We start from the raw sequence: 21,283 nt of genomic DNA, 5'->3' as shown, positions 1-21,283 counted from the left end.
AGTTCAGTAGTTCGAGGTCCATGTTCACAGACTGGAGGTGGAATATACCTGCCTCAGAAGTCTGTGAAGTGTGTGGTATTCTTTTAAAGGACAGACTGTAGCCTGCAGTTACAACAGCCTGGCTGACACTGGTTAGGTTTGGCTTCCATTTGCTGTGCTCAGATCTTTTATGAGGTCCAACTTTTTTTGCTCCTTGTTTTAAAGTGTAGATTTCTGATGTCTCAGGCAAGATCTTTTATGGGTTGCTGACACCACCAAATAATCCGGTACTGGGTCAGTAATTTACTGATAACCATTTTTTGACAACAGTAGAAAGCCATAAAGTGTACTGAGTGGTTAAATGATAAAGTCTGACTAGTATTGACAGGAAGTGAGAAGGAACTGACAGGTGGATTGGGGAAGCCCTATCCTTCTGTATTCTCAGCTGGAAACATGAAAACATTCAGGCTGTGTCTACTGCCTCAGAGCATACCACTGACTAAAATCTCCAACTTGAGTACAGATGGTGCAAGCATAGCAAGAGTGAAGCATTGAGGAATAATCGATCAAAGAACATTTTAGTTTAGTAGATCCCATTCAGATCCTGCAATATTTTAAATAAAGATGATTAAGGAAAAATATGCATCTAATTTTGTCTGGAGAGAAAACAATTTTCTTAGGCTTGGGGCAATATTTCTCTATTTTGTTTGGATATTACTATAGAAAAGGCTACTGTCATGTATTCAAATGGAAGATCTATTTTCAGGTGTCTGTCCCTAGTCTTATACCCAAATTGGACTAAAGCATCCAACTTTATTTTAATTAACCAAAGAGAAGCTCAACCCTAAAGACTTTGAAGCTGAAGGTTCCTTGATACTCTATACTGTTGGGGAGGTTTCTATGCAGCAGACTGACTGGAAACCTGGATTGGATTCAAGATAGTTAATTCTATTGACCTAGAAGTCAGAACAAACGTAATGCTATGCTGAACTCTATTATACAAAATGGGTAAAATTAACATAGTAAATTGATGCTTCAACCTCGAAGCCATTTGTCAGGAGACAATGCTACTGAAGCAGCACATGAGTTCAGAAATTCAACAGCCACCAGAAGGCTTCCTTATGCTCTGCCAAAATGTGATGGAAATCAAATGTCTTCTTTTCTCTTTTTCAGTGCTTTGGAGGTGGAATAAAATCAAGTAGCTCAGGCAAGGAAAAGCAAACTCATCTACACAAATATGATCCCAATTAAAAGGATTTTGAAGTTTTATTTCCTAGTGCACTCACCCCCAACTGAAAAATATGCCAGACAGACTCTAATAAGGGAGTATCACAGCATCCTAAGCACAAAGTGTACTGCCTATAAGATATTTTTGTTTGCATAAAATGCACCTTTTAAATCCTAATTTCTTACTAGTTTCAGTCATTATCATTTGAAGATAACACTGAGAAATAAAGGCTTTAACAATAAAATTGAATAAGCATTAGTAAACTAAGGTAAACTGCATTAAAAACAAGAGAAAGCCTTCTATTTTTTGAAAGGGACAGGAAGAAAGGAGAAAGTTTCTTGTCAAACACCAGCAGTTCCAAGATCAGTTTTATAGACATTTTCCAGTACATTTTTGCTAAAACCAAAACAGTATAGCTATTAACTACTTTATTAACATATTAAAAACAAGAAGTTTCTTTTACCTTAAGAGGTAACACTTCTCTGTTAATGCTATAAAATATTGCCATGGCTTGTGTCCAAGATAAGAGTCCTGCCACATTACCACAGACCTTTTTACCATGCTCCAAAGTATAGTCTTCCATGTTGAAATAAGGCTGTAATAATTCTACGGTCTCCTCATTGATACTGTCCTTAGGAAATTGCTGGAGAGACTGCAGAAATGGACCACTCATAAGCTATAAAAAGAGAAAAAATAAAACTTTAGAACATGTGTTCTTATTCTTTATTAAATATCTCAGTCTTCTACATTTAAGTATTTGTTATGGAAAGATGCTAAAATATTTTTCTACAAGTAGCAAACCGGTACAGCTAATAGCAAGAGAGCAAATTTTACTGTTCTAATTACTCCTAAATGTTTATATAATTTTCCCAAGAGTTTTAAGAGTCTTTTTGCAGTCCCACTTCTGGGATGTTGTCCTCATTGTTCGGTTCACAGAATGCTCTCTAAGAAGGTCTGTGTGGGGAGGAGCTCTCTCATGGTGCTGAACAACTGTCATCCATGTCCATTTAAGTGCAATGATCCAAACAGCTTCAGCTCCTTCTCCTTAATTACAGAATCTGGTCTGTGTAGAAAACTCAAAGGTAGAGGAGAAAAGTATGCTGGGAATACAAGCGCAAAGATTCAGCTCTTCAAGTAATGAAGATTGCGCACCTATGACTGGAGTTATTCAAGAAACTTCTATATATTCATAATCATGGCATCCACAGGTGGTAGATTTGATTGGTGGAAACATTTCCTAAAATTGCACGTCGGAGCTGCCCTTCCTCTTACTGTTCTTGAATACTTTGAGAGAGAAGTTAAAAACTAGATGGAATACTAGTGGTTAAGCAGTGTTATGAGGAAAAGGCGGCGGCGGCTCAGGAAGGGTAGGGAGTTTGAATGTATAAAATCCATTTTGCAGAAATTCAGTTACAGGTGTGAATTTTCACTTCTTCCTCAAGTGGTTTCTGAATACACTCTCAATATATTAATGTATATTAATATACAGGGTCTGGAACGGGCTCCCAAGGGAGGTGGTGCTCTCCTCTACCCTGGGGGTCTTCAAGAGGAGGTTAGATGAGCATCTAGCTGGGGTCATCTAGACCCAGCACTCTTTCCTGCTTATGCAGGGGGTCGGACTCGATGATCTATTGAGGTCCCTTCCGACCCTAACATCTATGAATCTATAGGTTGACAAACTACTCTTCATATTGTGGACCAGGAAGTCCCAGTTCAGCAACAAGGGTAATACTATAAGAAAATGAGCTTTTGATCCAAAGCTAGAGTTAGTCAGTAGTAGGGACCCTGTTTTTTCCTCTGTTTAAAAATCCCAAATTCTCTAATAAACGCCCCCAAATCCACATTTTCCACAATTAAAATGAAACACCACTATATATATATAGGTATCATTTGAACACAATATTTTATTGATATATTTACAATTTTAAAGCAATTTGGAAGCCTACCAGTGCCTCAATCATTATAATGAAATACATTCTAAATACCTATGTATTTTGGCATTTGATTTTGGGGGGGTTTTCATGGGAAATCAGAATTCCCTCTGTCTCCTTCACTCACCAGGATGTGCGTCAATCTGTGGCTGTCTTCCCCTTTGCTTTGTGGTGCTGAGCAGCCCTGACATGCCGGTGCCCTGCCCCTATCAATGCTCCTGCCCCACACTCCCAAACCACAGCCCCCCACAGCCTGCTGGCACCCCTCACTGCTGAATCACAGCCCCCTGGCCCTGCTAGAGCCTCTCACTCCAGAGCCACAGACCCCCAGCCCTGCTAGTGCCCCTCACCCCCAACCCACTGCCCAGTGTGTAAGGAAGGAGGTGGGGTGTAGGGAAGAGAGGGCACAGACAATGTTCTGGGGCGGAGGGGAACACATGCCCCCTAGATTTCTGTTCCCACAGCAGGGTGCAGGGCTGCATCCAGGCCAGACCAGCTCCAGAGGAGCCACCTCCACAGCCCAGCAGGTGGGACCTGGCATGGGAAGGAGCACTATGCCACCATGGTGAGGCATGGCAATGGCAGTACAGAATTGCACAGCTCCTCAGGAACTCGTCTGGCTGAGAGACAGTCCCGTGCCCCTCTGTGGGTGCAGAAATCTCAGGGGGCATGTGTGCCCCCATTTGTGTTGCCTTGCCCACCCCCCCACATCATCTGTGCTCCCCACCTATGCGTCTCCTGTGCCCCACCATAGACTTACCTGGAGGGAGCTGTGGGAGCTGCTGTCCTCCACTGCTTGGCTGTCCACGTGCACGTGTATGCACACATGCACAGGACACCCCTGGCATCCTGCTCCCCTCAGCCCCAAGCAGCCCTTTGCAGGCTGGAACTCTGCCAGCCTGCAAGAGGAAACCTACGGCTTCCTGCGTTTTTCTCCTTTAAAGGAAAAAATCCATTTTTTTCCCCCATTAAAGAAGGAAATGTGTATTTTTCTGTGTTTTTCCACAGCAGACAGAAAACCTGTATCCCTGGTCAGCAGTATTTTTTTAAAGTGTGAATTGAGTTCCAAATAGCAATTTACAGATCTTTAAAATCAGGACACATCTAAAACATGCCAAAGAAATTGCATTTGGTCTTCTGAAATGTGATCCAAGTCCTGAGAAGATGTTTCTCAGACCTTTGTATAGAAATGTGTGTACCTTGTTTAGACAGGCACCGAGGTAACAGCTTGTCTTCTATTATCTTCATATGAAATGAAGTGATGATTACTTACATTCCTCAAGCCAGTTTAAATAGAAATCTAGAGCTCTCTTCATATCTAAGGTGTTCATTTTGCTTCACCTGCATGAGTCAACTCTGAAGGAAAAAACTGGCAAATTACTCACTAGTTAAGACTAAGATAGAATTCTGTTATCACTTGGGAAGAAGCTTAGGCTACAGACCTAGGACCACTTTGTCCTGGTGAAAGACTGTAAATGAAGGGTCAGTCATCTATCTGAGGCTGTAGTTTGCTTGCTCTTCTAGTAGATTTAACGTCCCCAAAGAAAGTTTTCTTAACTAAAAGATGAAATATGAACCATTCTTTCAAAGATTTTTGTAAGTGGAATAAGTACTGGGTTGAGGTCCCATATTGATACTGTGTTCTCGATGTCGGGACCGAGGGCGGTCTAAGGCTATGGCCAGTAGCCCGGACCATCAGGTGGGGTTTTTCCACAATGGAGTAGAGTTAGGCACGGAAGCGTATTGGTTTTAAAAAGAAAGCTTTACTTACACTGCCGATGGTCACAGTGCAGGAAGGAAACTTGCTTGAGTTGCAGTTGCACACAGACAAACACAAGTGAGATCTCTTCCGAACCGAACCGAGTCGTCGATGTACGACTCCACGAGCGCTTCACACGGGGGTACGTCAAATTTTCCACTATGACGGGGAGTGGTTAAGAGCTGATCAGGCCCCTATGTCCTCCTCCAAGACACACGCGGAGTTTGCTAGGCTCCACAGCGCGCTCAGAGTTCCCCACGAGATGGTTGTGGAGTCCTCCGACTTGGGCGGAAACTGCTTTAACCTTTATACAGCTAGCGAGCCAATTGCTAGCCGCCACGTAGGAATAATTTAGAATTGACCAATAGTGGGACACTAATTTGCATACATGTAGCGGGAGCTCTTTGCACCAGGGTTTTCTCTCTGCAGCTGAGAAATCCACCGTGCAAAGAAAGCTCCATGTGGCGGGAAAATTCCAATGTGTTGAGGCACTAAAAATCATTGGGTTATGACACTCGACTGGAAGTCAAACATTCCTAAGTCCCTTCATGAATCCCTCAACTAAGTTAGCATTAGTAGATGGAGCACAAAATAACTACCAGATGTACTTTCTTAATGATAAAGTTATAAAAATCATAGGATTGGAAGGGACCTCAAAAGTTTTCTAGACCAACATGCATTTAAGAATTATAAATAAAGGCACTATTTACATATGGATCAAAGTTGATGCGGCCTATTTGCTCAAATACGAAAACTTCCCATTTAAGGACACAGAATCTGCGGACTGATTTCTTCTGCAATAGAGAAGAATCTCTTGAAAACTGTTTTGAGCCAGGTCTGTTTCCAGGTCTATTAGTGTCCTATATTCCATGCTGTTAAGTTTAGGGGTTAGGATGGTAACTGTTTTGCAAACTCAAATCTGTATTTATTGGAAGTGTCAGGGGCACACCTAGGACACAGGCAGTTGGGGCTTAACCCTATTGGGAGTCACAGCACAGGGGATCAGGAACCGGCAAGGTCAGGGAAGCAAGGATCCATACTAGAGCCAGGGTCAGGGGATCAGAAGCAGGCAGGCCAGGAAGCCAAAGTCTATAAGGGAGCAAAAGGTAGGCAGTCACCCCCTGGGTAGAACCACAGGGCAAAGGAGGTCAGGCAGAATGAGGGTAGGGATCCAGCCTGGTGTGACTAGCCAGGGGATCTGAAGCAGGCTGCTATAGCTGTATGGGCAATCACCTATCTAAGCCATGAGTCAGAAGCTGGCTGTCAGAGGACAGGTGTCTAGAAGCACAATGAATCAATGAGCTGCCAAGGTAGTCTTGAAAGCACAAAGGGTCTGGGCTGGAGTCTGGAACTGGGAACAGGTCACCAGGAACCAGGATGAAATCAGGAATCAGGACCCAGGGCAAAGGAAGCTAGGAATCCACAAGTAGGACCAAAGACACTAGGAACAAATAAGCAGGACCTAGGAAACTGGGAGCAGAAAATCCAAAAGTGCAGAGCTAGACAAATTTTTCTGAGTAGGTTGCTGGATATCGAAAGGGAGGCTGATTCAAAGCAGTAAGCCACACCTGATTGACAACTGGTGTCATCTTGTGAGAGTTAAGCCAATGATAACCAGGCCACTCAGATAACAAGGGCCAGGTAGTGGCAATTTAACTAGCCTTGCTGCCTGACAGGGAGACAAATCTTTTACTGTATGTTTTGTAAAGTATAGAAAACATTCTCTTATCCAAGATGGGGCAAGCAAAATCAGTTTAGCTTTATCCTGTCTTATTCTGAACAAGAGAAAAATGGGGAAATGGGAAAGGCGACTTCACAGCATGCACTGTTTTTTTTTGTTTCTGCTAAAAGCCTAAATATTCAAGACAAAGGTCTGGTGAAAATAAAAGGGACTGCCTACCTGGAGAACTTCAACCCCTAGGAGGAACCCCACTCCCTCCCCTCAACTTCAACCCCTAGTAGGCCAAAAACAAATCAAAACAAACCAATGTGCTCTGTCCCCTTCAAGCTATTGAAGAGGGACAGAATACCATACCCTAGGAGAACAAGGGCAGAGAGGGTTTTTATTATGAAAACTTTAAAATTAATTGGCCTAATGAAATAGTCTGAATTAGGGGAACACATATGCTATACCCCCTTGTTTTAGTACATCCATTGCAATTTTATCACAAGGGTCTAGACATAACTTTGTATGTACCCAAGAAATCTCTAAGCAACAGACCCATCACAGTAAATATGTAGCAAAACTTGTTCTGTCAAATCTTTCTGCATATTAATGTTGCTGTACAAGTATATGCTTGTGTCCATTTTTACAGACCTATGTCCCTATTTTGAACAAGGATTTAGGATATAAGTTAATTGATTTTTTTCATATTGCCATTTTTTTTAGAAACTGTTCAAGATTCCTTGCTTAGAAATGCTACTTACTTTTAGTGACTCTCCCCAGGATGGCTTACAGCAAGGCTTTTCTGGATCCAGCGTAACTGGGTCTATTTTCTTTTGGAACAATAACAGAACACAATCCATGATCCTCATGATTAGATGAGGGGGTTTTGCAAGCTTCCTAACTGTGGCAATATCCACTGGTTTGATGGTCTGCATTGTGGAAAATAAAGTAGTATTACTGCCCAAGCACTATTTAATATTTCTTTTTCATTCAGCATTTCATTATTACTGTTATTCTTTTTATGCTCTTTTCATTGAGGGAAATTTGATCTATAAATGCTTGGTAGATAAATTATTGGGATTATTTTACCAAACATTGCCATTCCCTACCGCTGAAATATATTTGAATCAATATGCATTTCAGAAAGATGTTCTCAATGCTATGAAACAGATCTGAAAATCAAAATTAAAAACAAACAATACTGACATTATGGAATTAAGCTTTTAAAAGATTGAAGAAAGATGTATAGCTTACACTTTTAAGAGTTTATATTTCAGGATAATGCTTTTGGCAATACAATACACAAGGCTAGAAAATGGGCTTTACAAGTATTTGGTAAATGTGGCCAACTATTGTGAAATCAAATACATTTTTTCTTGCCTGGCAAAGTTATTTAAGTCCTGAGCTGCTACTCTTTGACTTTTTATTAGTATTACTTTTAGGGTACAGCTTAAATAAATAATCATTCAAATAATTAGGGTACTGCTAAACAAAAGGCCATTTCAAAACTAGCAAGTGAATTTATTCCTGAAACTATATATGCATTCTACTATTTGCTTAGCAAAGAGGTAACCACAGCCACAAATGGAACTGTCAAGGTGCATGTAGATGCAGGGTGCATCTACACAAGACACTGGTTACTGATTACTGAGCAGTAGTGCCTGCAAATGTTTTTTAAGTGATGCTACAGTGCACTAGCCTAATAATACTGTGCAGTAGTGTATTAGTACTATCCATGCCATGACATGCTACTGTACAGTATTATTTGGCTACTGCACAGTCGGCATCTTGTATAGATGTGTCCAGGGGCATGTAATTTACAAGAGCATCTTGTGTGATGATTTTGCAAGTTTGGTTCATTCTATTATCAGAATTGATTTCAGTTTGGAGAGGATGATTAATTTTTTTCTGAACTGCAATTGTCTGAATCCTTTTCTTGTTATATACTGGACGTGTCTACACATGCGCCCCACTGCACGGTTGATATTGCACAGTCATTTAGTACTTGCCTTAGCGTTTCTAACCCCACTGCACAGTAGCAGTGGTGTCATGGTTAGTGCCTGCTGATACTACATTACCATAGCTACAGCAACATAGCCCACTTACTAATAATTTAAGCAGCAGATTGCTCCTATGTAAGTTACTACTGCTTTATTTTTCTACATCACCTCTTTCTCCCATGGTTCTTTTGTAAGTTGTCCCTCTCAAAGAGGAATTCAGCATGCATTTGGAAGTAAAATGTGAGCTCTGCAACTATTAACAAAAGGTTTGAGTATGAAATTAACAGAATGAAAACTCTCAAAATGGCATGAAGCTTTGTTCTGGTAGAATTAATCATTCTTTCAACATGTGAGTCAATGCCCAGTAAATTCATGAAAATATAAAAAAAATTACTCACATTCAATGCAGCTTCTGCATCTTCTAGAGCTGGTCTAGCTGCCTCCAATTTGGTCTCAGCTTTTACTTTTTCTGAATCAATTTCATCTACAATCTTTTGTGCTTTGTCTTTCACACCCTGGACTTCATTTTTTACTTTAGCTGCAGCTTCAGCACTTACTGTAACTTCTGCCAGCACCTAGCATTAAGATAAAAAATATGAAAAAATGGAATGAATTAATACATTTGCAAATACAATGAAATCTGAATCTAAAAAATTGTTTTTATTTAGCATTTCTTATACTGTATATATATATATATATATATATGTATGTGTGTGTGTGTGTGTGTGTGTGTGTGTGTGTGTGTGTGTGTGTATTTGTAATTATGCAAGAGATATAAATATACCCAGAACCACAGGACTTGTTTTTGTTATTTGGGCAGCTATCCAAGAGTTCAAGAGCCTAATCCCAAATGTAGAAATTGTGCTTGGATGTCACTGTGATTTCTACAATTTATACGTATGTTTCATAAACCAATAAAAGTTATTGACTCAAAGGCAGCAGCATGGTTAGATGTTTGGCAAGAATGGAATGCACAAAATAAACCAGAGACTTAAGAAAGATGCATGGAGAGATAAAGCAGTTAATTTGCTACACAGAAGACTGCTATTGCAAAACAGTAAGGTCCCATGTTCTTTATGGTCCAAACTGTAGATTCTCTCTTCAGATGATTAGGAGAAATATTTTCCTTTTTTAAACTTATCTGAAGCTGTCAGAGAGCAGGTTAATTATAATGCCCCCCCGCCCCTCCCACTGTTCTGTCACTTGGTAAAGTGAATGTATTTGCCACAACACAAATAAAGCCAGGTGGAACAAGAGGTCTCTGCTGACATAAGTATACCTTTGTTTATGAGAGATTTTGCCTTGGTTCTTCAAGTTCAGGATGTTAAAAAGCCTGCATTTTTCTTGAATTCTTATTGTAGGTTATCAAGTCTGCTTGATATTGGTATTGGTATCAATGGGACCCCCTGAGTTGATGATTGGAATCTCCAATTTAAAGTTAGCTTGCTTACACAGTTTGGATTCTACTCAATTTTATATTTGCTTATTTGTTCATTCCTCTTTTTCAAAATTGCAACAAAGAACACCAAAAACTGCAACAAAGATATTGGGTTTACCCTAAGAACCTTGTCTGCCTATAACCTTAGACCATCATGGCTACAACCTACACCCCTGCAAAAGATCACCAAACTTAGAAGGTCAAAGGTGACATAAATATGAAAACTGCATGTTCCTTGGTTCTGATTCCAAACTAATATCTATATCCTTCACACAAGCAATGTTGTCTACTGAAGTGGAGAAAAGGGGTCAATGCTGAAGGAAAAGCAAAAACATGTTTCTTCTTTTCCTCCTTCCTTCAATATCATAATTCAAGAAAGCATCTTCCATTCTGATCAGAGGTGTGAAGGTATCTTTCAGAGGCTCAGCTAAACCACTTAACTAACCTACTTACCTGTAGCAACATTTTCATTAAAACAGGGTCAGGTTATTTGTATTCCCTTTCATGAAGACTATGTTTAATTGTCCTTAGGACTGTTACACATTAATTTTAGTCAGCTCAGGGAGCTATTAACCCCTGGATTGTCCACACAATAAGATGTGTAAACTAATTTTAAGCATCCTTTAGGCATCTTAGGACTCAAACAGAAGTGCAGCTCCCCACTATAACTCAGAATGCTTTACAGGAAGTGTTCTGAATTACCATGATCACCTGGACCAAACAGAAGTTCACTGTTGGTTCCAGGGAGGAGGAGAATCTACCTGCTGTGAACCTGCAGCCAGTTTCACTCAGAAACTGCCCCTCCTCTCTCCCAGCTTGTCCCAGTTTCAAAATGGGGGGGGGGAGGGAGGAGAGGGACACCAGCCAGTGTTTTTAGGGGTTCCCAGTTTTAGGGGTTCCCTAGCCAGTGTTGGGGGGGGGAGGGCGTATTGAAGCCCTTCCACCTCGGGGCTGTGGGCTTCAATGTACCCACCTCACCCTCCAGCAAGGGCTGAAGAAGTCCCAGACTGAACTCCCTCCACTCCCTTTCTCCTCTCCCATTCTGAAAACAGCTCAAAGCTGGGAGGCAGCACAGACAGAAGTTACAGAAGACCATATGTAGCAGAAGGCTAATGGGGCACAGCCCCCGCAAATACAGGGCAGCGGTAGGGTCACAATGCAGCCTGGCCATGGGCTTCCCACAGCTGCAGCAGGAGTAGGGTAGGGCACACAGGCAGCAGTGAGTGAGGGAGTGGGGCTGGGGCAGCCTAGGGCAGCTCGTCTGGGGGGGGCACAGCTCCTGCTGCTATGCACACCCTGGGAGGCAAGGGGGGCATGTGTCCCCAGATCTGCATGGGGCAGGGCAGGCTGCTGCTGCAGGCTGGGGCCGGGGTGGTGCTGGGTTCTTCCTGGAGAGGGGTGGGGCTTTGCCACGCTGTGTTTGGGGCAGGCAGCAGTGGCACTGGGAGGGGGCTATGGGCGGGAGGGCCTGCAGCCACCCCAAAATTTGCTGTGGTCGCCCCACCCCCATCCCAGTGCCATTGCCACTCGCCCTGAGCACAGTGCAGCACAGCCCCCACCAGGAAGAGTCCAGAGCAGCCCCGGCCCCAGCCCACAGCGACAGCCTGCCCTGCCCCATGCAGATCCAGGGGCACATGCCCCCCCATGCCCTCCTGTGGCACATACAGTGGCAGGAGCCACCCTCCTCCCCAAGCCCCAGATGAGCTGCGGCTTATTCCCATGCCCCGCCCTGGCTGTGCAGGGCTTGCCCCCAGTTTAAGTGATCAGAAAGTGGTTTAAACCTACAACAGAACAGATGTACAGTGCACGTAAACCAGTTTGAAAATGGCTGAAACCAGTTGGAGATAAACCTGGGTTGAATGTAGTATCAGACTTAACTGATTTGGGTCAAACTGATTTATTCAATATCTGTCCCAGACCCCTTCCTGGTTTAAATTAAATCAGAGTCCTCCAGCATCCCAGAGGCTTTGCAGCCCTGGGAGGAGCTCTATGTTCCAGAGGGCTGGGATGGCCCCTCCCCTCTGCTCCCTGACTGGAGTTCCAGCAGAGACTGCAGGTACAGTGGCATCTGCTTGGCCTCCTCCTGGCTTGCCATCCTTCCACCACTCCCAGCTGAAGCCGGGATTCCCCGCTTCCCTCTGCCTTACACAGACACCTCTCAGCATTAGCCAGCATACCACATGCTGGCTATGGTCTGGGCTGTGGGAAACAGGACAAAGGCAGATAGGACAGTGTCAGTTTAGGGCTTTTTGGAGTTAATTAATAGATATCTAGTAATGTTCCTCCAGTCCTTCCTCGGAAAATCTTTTTAAGAAGAGCTTAAACTAATGAAAGAGCCTTTTGTTTTGTTTGATGGGCTGATAAATGCTAACAAGTCCCTGTGCAACTTTCTGCTGTGTAACTAAATGCTCTTATCAACAGCAAGGTGGGGAGGGGGGAACCCCTCCCTAATCAGAGCATCCTGTCGGGACATAGCCACACTCAACCCTCAGCTCAACACTATGGACAGGAAGGGAGGGCTGCTCTAGCACCACCACCCCCGCCCCCACCCCCGCCCCCCTTGGCTTCTAGCCTGAGCCACTGCAGGCATGTTCCTGCATTTCTTCAGTCCAGAGGGGATGTCTGAACAGTTACAAACTGGTTCAGCCTAGACAGGTTAGACTTACCTGCAAAGAGTGAATCAAATCAGGCTCACACTTTTTGAATGTCTGTTCCTAGCCTGACAGATACTGTGGAAGATGTGCTGAAGAATCAGAATCATGTGCTGAGACCACACTCCCTTTTTGAACAATGGCATACACTATTTTCTTGTACTCATTACATGGAGAGGTTCCTGACATGGGGAAGATTGTAGACCTTTTACACTATTGTAGTCCTCTAAGCTATTTTTTGCTACTTTTGTAATAGATATAGATCACAAGTGGGTTTAGCACTCCAGTACTCACTTTATCTGCTTTTATAGAAGCTGCAGCCAGTTCCTTCTCTTTAACTGCCAACTCCTGAGAGAGTTTAGCTACAGATTCACTGGCTTCCATCAGCTTAGAGAGACCTATCAAATATAATATAATAGCAGTTCAGAAAGGTGAAGATTGATATTTTCTGTTAATGTTGTCATTTATTATAGCTATGGATCCCAAGGATCTAATTTTTCCCTGCAATTTCTGTACTCATTAACAATTGAACAAAATGAGACAAAAGACATATAAAAATACCATTCTGATCCGATTGTGCTTTACATTTATTTTTCACAAGTGCAAATTGTTTTGAAGCATAGGAGTGTTTTCTCTGGGGGTCTTTTGCTGCTGTTGCTTTGGACGTGTAGGCTCCTGGGGTCTTTGTTCTGGAAGGTGGACGCTAGCAAGCAGCCTTCCAGATTCCGTGGGTGATACAGAAAAAAGGACTTGACTTTATGTTTGGTAACAAAACTCAGGGACATTTACTGTCACTTGGACAGTACACCAACTGGTCTGTTTAACAATCAGCCCAATTTAGTGAATCTTGCTTGTGACAGGTAGTGATGCACTACAATCACGCTCCCCAAGGTCACTATGAAAAACAAATCTAGTAGCCCATGTATTTATACTCAAAATGCCCTAATCTCATGCGAAAGTTTATGTGTCTTCATATTGAGATGTTTATTTCTACTTGTCTCTTTCACCAAGTCACACCTGCATCTTCAGTTCTTTTTATCTCTGCCTCATTAATGTGTTCTTATTTTTACATTACTTCTTGAGCTATTCAGTTACTGTTTATGCTCCTCCCTTCTTTGACTCAGCTTCTTCAATCATTAGTGTGTTTTTATTTTTTACATTTTTTGTTAGGACATTCAGCAGTCATGTGGCCTGTTCTTCCTGAGCTCCTTTTCAGATCTTTAGCTTAACTATAGCCTAGCATAACTGGAACTCCTACATAAACGATGACAGGAGGCACAAGACAACTAGCCTTGATTTTCATGGCTGGGACATTACTAACAATGAAAAACTATCCAGGATTATATTAATTTAATGGATTAAAATAGGATATGGAGAGGCAGATAAGAAAATAATGCATCTCAAAGAACTCCAGTTAATGTATCAGTAACTCTTCCCTTTAAATGCTTGTCTATATGTATATTTTACTCTACTGATTTCCAAACAGAAATCTGACTTGAGATCACAAATTCTCAAAGACTTGAGTGTGGCACCTCACAGCACCCTTAAGAGGATCTCACAGCATGGCAGGGTACCACGGCACCCTGGTTGAGATTCACTGTTCTAATACAGTAAAACCGAAATAATTCATATCCAGGTGAATCACAATACGCTTAATTTACAATTGGTTGCTGAAATAAGAACAAGCCATGTATATTTGGTGAAGCTTTTACTTCAAAACAGAACCCTTCGAAATAAACGCCATAGCAAACAGCTGGACCACCTCACCATTCCCACACAGCTATTTGCTGCAGCATCATAAAAAATATTCCCAAAAATTTCATTTGAGTTTCATATTTACAAAATGGCCTTAATAATACATTACCTTACAGGGTAATTCTGAAAATAAATCATACAGTATTTGTGAAGATATTTGTGGTGACTCCCATAATGCAGGAGTAAATTAATAAACCTATATTCAGAGAGGGGTTTCAACAGCATGCAGTATATAAAACATTGGGCCACACAATCATAAACAAAGATAAATATTGAATATCTGCCAATCAAGTGAACATCATCCTTAATGTACAAGAAATACAGTAGATGTATCATAGAAAAAAAACTGCATGTAGTCATGCAGTTAAAGACTATATCATAATCAGAAGATCATAAGAAAGTAGAGCTGGAAGTGAACTTATGGGTTAGGGACAGAACTTACACATAAACCCGTTAAAGTGATCAGAAACTGGTTTAAACCTGTAATAGAACAGAAGCTCAGTGCACATAAACCAGTTTCAAAATGGTTGAAACTATTTTCAGATAAACCGGGTTGAATATAGTATCTGACTTAACTGATTTGGCTCAAACCAGTTTATGAAACTTCTGTTCTAGTCCCCTTCCTGGTTCAAGTTAAATCAGAGTCCTCCAGCATCCCAGCATTTTGCAGCCCCAGGTTGGGCTGTGCTGTCTGCTCCAGAGACCAGGGCTGGCCCCACCCCTCTGCTCACTAGCTGGAGCAGTGAAAGCTGGCTGACTAGGGGGGATGGGGTGGCAACCCTGGCTAGAGATGCAGCCCAGTCTGAAAGTAGGAGGGACTGCACCCTCCAGGAAAACCCCGACTGGGGTCTGGGGCCAAGGAAGGGGGTTAAACACCCCTTCCCCTGCTCAAACTTGCTGCTAGCTACAACTGTGGACTACAAATCCCAGAAGCACCTGGAAGCAGGAAGAGGAAATCATGAGCAATGCTGCAGAGTGCTGCTCTTATACATCTGGACCGCAAATCCCAGAGACCTCAGGGGCATCAGGAAGAAGAAGTGAACACACAACCAGAGAGCCATGCTCTAGCGCCCCCAGGCTTCTGGCCTGAGACACTGCAGGCATGTGGCTGCATTTCCTGAATCAAAGGTAAATGTCTGTTCAACTCTGTTTCAATTTAATTTGTGCAGTTTAGACTAACCTGCAAAGAGTGAATCGATTCAGCCTTGGGCTTTTTGATTGTCTGTACCTAGCCATGAGGTCTAGTCTAGCCCTGTGCTTAAGGTAGAATTATGCCTGACTAAGCCAGCCCAGCCAAGTGTCTGTCCAACCTACCCTTGACAATTTCCAGGGATAGAGATTCCAAAATTACTCTAGGTAGCCTGTTCCAATGCTTGAGCACCCTCAGAAAGTTCCATCTCCAACCTAAAATTTCCTCTGCAGCAGCTTGAAACTATTGCTTCTACTCGTGTCCCCTACAGCCACTGAGAAAAGCCCATCTCCACCCTCTCTATAATCACCCTTCAGCTATTTGAACATTTTTTTCAAATCGTGTCTACTTTTCTCCTGACCCTAGTTCTTTCAACTTTTCTTCATAAGCCTTGCCTCCTAGGCCCCTAATCATTTTTATCACTCTTTGCTAAACTCTTTGCAATCTGTGGGATTTAGGAATGGGCACAGTACTCCAGGTGAGGCCAAATAGAGCAGAAAAATCACTTCCATTGATTTGCAAGTGACACTCCTGTTAATACAACCCATTTTACTGTTGGCCTGTATTGTAATAAGAGCACACTATTGGCTAATATTCAGCTCATGGTCTATGGTAACCCTCAGGACCTTCTCTGCTGTACTACAGCTTAGCCAATCATTCCCCAATCTGTATTTGTGCATGCAATTATTCTGTCCCAAATGCAGGACTCTGCACTTGTCCTCATTGAATCTCAGCTCACTGATTTTGAATAATTTTTCCAGTCTATCCAGGTTATTCTGGATCCTAGCCCTCCCCTCTAGAACGTCTGCAACTCCACCCAAGTTGGTGTCATCTGCAAATTTATTAAGAATCTACTCAATTCCATCATCCATTAGTAAAGATTTTAAACAATACTGGATGAAGGACAGAATCCTGGGAAACCCCACTTAATACCTCCTTCCAACTAGACACTGAGCCACTGAGGACTACTCATTGAGCAAGATGATCCAACCATTTTACACTACTTTCATCTAGTCTTATATTGTTAGCGTGTTAATGAGAATGTCAGGGATGAGTGTTATACCTTGACTTTAGCAAGGCTTTTATCACATCCACTGCTCTCCCTCATACACAGAGTCTGTCACCTTATCACAAAAGAAAATCAGGTTGGTCAGGTATGACTCGCTCCTAGTGAATCCATGTTGGCTACTCCTGATTACCTTGTACTCCTTAAGGTGCTTCACAATAGATTATTTGAGGAGCTTTCCAAGTATTGAGGTCAGATCATGCATATACATGCATATAAACAAGGAGATAGATTCAAGTAGCAAAACCAGTCTCAAATTTGGCCATCCCCAGCTTTTAAGCAGTTCATTTTCATCTTGAAAATTCAATTAATGAAGACTTTAATTTTTTTTTTAATTGAAAAGAACAAATTTCATTATTGTATTGACAATCCCATGTTCCATCAGCAATATTGAAACCTCTAGATCATGGGTATCAAACTCATCATACCCCACAGGCTGCATGCGGAGCACAGGGCTGGCCAGCAGCTGGACTTGGCACACAGGCAGGTGTTGCATGACATGTGTAGCACATGCACTGGCTCCAGGCCTGCACACAGTGTATGCCACACTGCCTCCACGTGCAGCATGCAGGGGTGCAGATGGCACATGCTGCATGTGGGGCCAGTCCAGGGCATGCTACATACAATGTGCAGGTTCAGCCCGAGATTTACATGCAGTACCACAGGCTGGATGATAGGGCTTCGTTGGCTGGATTCAGCCCATAAGCCATATCTTTAACATCCCTGCTGTAGATCATCCTCACTTGAGGCAAATACTTAACATGGAAAATTTCATTCTGAATGGTAAAGTTCTTACAAAGTTACAAGCAAATGAAAAGACAGTCTTATAATGAGAAATATGGGTCAGTCTTAATAATAAACAGCATTACCTGTTTTAATTATAATAATGAACTTAACGAAGTTCTTTTATAAACTATTACAGGTATCAGCAGCAGAGGCAGCAAAAGCCTATCACTTTCCTCATACTCTCACTTCCAGCCATATTAAAAATAGTAGGTGAAGTAGTAGGCAAAGCAATATCTTTGCCCTGAAGTCCCACTTCTAATGCAGGAACTTCATGAAAAAGTCAGGTAACTTTATGCTGCCTTTTTGAAATCTAAGCCAGTCAGAAAGGTGTTATTTCTGGCTATTTTCAACTTGTATTTTCTGTTATAAAAGGTAAATTGAAAATATTAAACATCTTATTTTCATACAGGGAATGCTCAAATAGATTATTAAACCACTTTTTAATGTTTTTCTGTGCCTTTTTCAGACCAATTAATATGGCCATATTATGAACACATATTTCTACATGTTAAACATGTAGAATTCTAGTTTGGGACTGGATTTATCTTAAATGACCAGTGAATAAGATACTGCACTATAAAAGCACATCTGTGATCACATATGAGACGTTATCTTTAACCCCTATCCATCTTACCTATTTGCATACGTTCAGCTTGTTCATTAATATTTTCTAGCTTATCAGCATAAACTTCTTTATAACCGTTTATGAAAGAGAGATAAGATTTGGGTGTAACATGTGCTCTTCGTCGATATCTGACAGACAGAATATCAATAGTTATTATTTAATATACAACAATATCATGGCTTTCATTTTTTGCGTTAAATATAGGTTTTACAGGGTAGACCTTAATTGTAATGTAATTACTGTTAAAAAATATAGGAAAAAAAGCATTTAATGAAGTCAAAAAACCCAGTATTTCTTTAGAATAACGATGACAATTAGACTGATTTCCAGTTACCCATACAAGCTATATTAAAATGTATTCTATCCTTTTCATTCTTATACAGTGAGAAAAAAGGTAACATGGCTATACTATCTTTGCAATTAGTGTTTATGGTCTTTGTGTTTATTGGCATATTACCTTCACTTCCGTAAACTGGGAAAGCTAATTATAACATCATCTATTACAATGACATAAAATTATTGGTGACAATATTTTGTAGTTATTTAACTATTCCACTTGCATAAAATGTTACCTCTGAAAATAATTATCACAGCTCTCAGAAACTATATCATGGAAGAGGCCCATAGTTTCTACTACACGTGCTTTAACAGAAGTCGAACAGACCATGTTAAATTCTGAAAGAAAATAACTAGCTACAGCAACAAGAGCTTCCTTAGGCCACCGGTTAAACCAGTCCATAGTGCAGCCTGATATCAGACCAGGAAATTTCAAAGAACGGGCACGAAACTTCTCACCCACCTAAAAGGAGTGAAAATTTTAAAACAATGTTTAATATAGAATAGCTGATATCAAATACAAGTCTTTAAAAAATGTTGTGCATATAAAAGAATCATCTTAGTTTGTTTTTTGTTAATGTTGTTGTTACCCTTATAACTTTATGCATAGGCTAGGTCCAGACATTCAAAAAACCTGAGGCAGAATCAATCCAATCTATGCAGGTTTCTCTAAGGTGCATAGATTGAATCATGAGTGAAAATACATTCTTCAGTTAGGGTGGGCATGCTGATGTCTGCACTGGCCAAAGCCAGAAGGTGGGGGTACTCCTGCACACCTCCCAGCCTGCCACAGATTGCTAAGGGCATCCGAGTACAGCTGAGCTGGGGACACCCTGATCAGCTATCAAACACACAGCCCCAAGCCCTACTGTCACTGCAGATCCTCCCCTATGCCCAGCCCTAGTTTTCCAGGAGAGTCCCAGAGCACGTCATCATGGCAAGTCCCCCACTGCCACTGTCACCCAGGCTACGATGGGAGCTGGTGGAGCTCAGTGGAAGTGACAGCTGCCAAGACGCACTGGGCAGCCCAGGAGGCTTGTGCCGGGGCGCAGGAACAGGAGCATTCCAAAGAAGAAAGGATCAGGCCCCTTTGAGCTTGGCAACGCCAGCAGCTGAGAGGCCTGATACTTCCTTTTATGGAGTGCTCTTTTCTCCACTGCCCAATGCAAGGCTCCCAGGCAGTCCAGTGCGTCTTGCTTGAGCTCTGCACCCGCAGTAGCTGGCAAGACCCACCAAGCTGCTCATTGTGTCTTGCTGGAGCTCAGCATAGCAAGGTCTATGTTAGACTGGGTGCTGCCATTTTAAACCAGTCTATGTGCACTGAACTTCTGTTCTGTTACAGATTTAAACCAGTTTTCAGTCACTTATACCAGTTCATGTGTAATATCTGTACCTGGCTACAGTGTTTACCTTACTGCTGCATCCTATTTTATTTAACTACCTTGAAATCGTCAATATTATCAACAAAATAAGAAGTAACAACTTCAAATGAGCAGGACCTTAATTTCATTTAAAAGGTAAAGTTTTTCATCTGTTCTGGCATGCTTCGAGGGTTCCTGTTTATTTGCCAAGCATCTGTGACCTTCACAAAAATCTAAAACAATTAAAGAAGCTTCATTTGCTGTTTTACAGCAAATTTTGCTACTGTTGAAGAAGAAAAACAAGAAAACCCTGAATAGTCTTTCCATATAAAAGATGATTCCAATTTCAACTGTTCTCTCTTTAAATTTTGGCAATTATTATTTGCAATAGCTCCACCAACTTTAGTATAGATTTTAGTCATATTTTTATTAATCTTTAAAGCTTGGGTTTCTGTCTGTAACAATTCCCAAAATTATAAAAGTTGTATGATTACAATATATTTATGAGAGAATCTATTTATGGAAACAAATAAGGTAGTTATAAAAATAAAACTCACAGGAGAAAAGCAGAGAACTACATGCAAATTCTTCTTTGCCCGAGATATAAAATACTCATAAAGATTATCATATGTAGGAGGATTTCGAGGCAGCTCTTTTTTCATCACAGATATTAATCCTTGAGTGATTTCATCCAGTTCATCCCGAGCAAATAAATTAGAAATCTTTAAACAAAATCAAAATCGACAGGATAAGAAATCACATTAAATTATAATGATTACAGTTCATAATTATAATATATCACTGTCTTTCTCTACCTGGTTTATCTAATGTTATGCATAAAAAATTGGTTGGTTTAGAAGCTTCTGGGCATGCACAGACACAGAAGGGATCCTGTTTGACGCTGGGGAGATGCCTATGTCCTTAGAGGGACTTGATTCATTAGGTGCACTTGGAGCAGAACTTGCTAATTTTGAGCTGAATTCAATACTGACAAAGACTGGTGCTGGTGGCTGTACCCACAATATATCTGTGATTAGATCAATCATCTAGGAAATGGGAGACCTGGGTTTAGCCCTCTTCAGTCTAAAGTGATTCAAATCTAACTCCCATTTTTAATAAGAATGTTCTAACCAGTTGGTACAGAATAAGCTAATTAAAGCCATTGCCCACTCCTCCTGTTGATATTGGGCCATTGAGTGCAAAGAGTTACGGATCACAGGATCAGAAGCACAGTATACTAGACAAAGTATGCCATGGTCATTAATGACAGCACTCTGAGTATTGCAGTTTGTGCTAACACTGTAATTTCTATTTTTTAAGTAATGACTGCGTAATATACAATGCACAGCATGTAAAAGGAGCACATAAGAGAAGACCATCCCCCCATGGGTGAATGCTTATAGCCCACTGCTGGAAGGAGGAGGCATGGTTTCTTGTCTGTGCTCCAAAGACAAGTACTATACTTTTAAGACTCAAATACACCTTTGCAAAAGCACTGATCTGGATTCAGTTT

At 41.5% G+C, this 21,283-nt stretch overlaps 1 protein-coding gene across 1 annotated transcript in view; it reads right to left on the bottom strand.

The window, feature by feature from the left end:
- Positions 1–21,283, bottom strand: part of DNAH8 (dynein axonemal heavy chain 8) — a 343,175-nt gene that overhangs the window by 89,117 nt on the left and 232,775 nt on the right. The window contains 7 exon segments of the mRNA XM_059716994.1: positions 1,671–1,883; positions 7,325–7,492; positions 8,962–9,138; positions 12,947–13,050; positions 18,083–18,201; positions 18,646–18,872; positions 20,328–20,492. Of these exon segments, the coding sequence (XP_059572977.1) occupies positions 1,671–1,883; positions 7,325–7,492; positions 8,962–9,138; positions 12,947–13,050; positions 18,083–18,201; positions 18,646–18,872; positions 20,328–20,492 (1,173 nt within the window).

This window comes from Alligator mississippiensis, chromosome 1 (genome assembly GCF_030867095.1).
Source record: "Alligator mississippiensis isolate rAllMis1 chromosome 1, rAllMis1, whole genome shotgun sequence".
NCBI classification, from domain to species: domain Eukaryota; kingdom Metazoa; phylum Chordata; order Crocodylia; family Alligatoridae; genus Alligator; species Alligator mississippiensis.
Note: the sequence above shows the minus strand (reverse complement) of the source record. Positions and strands in the feature narration are given on the sequence as shown.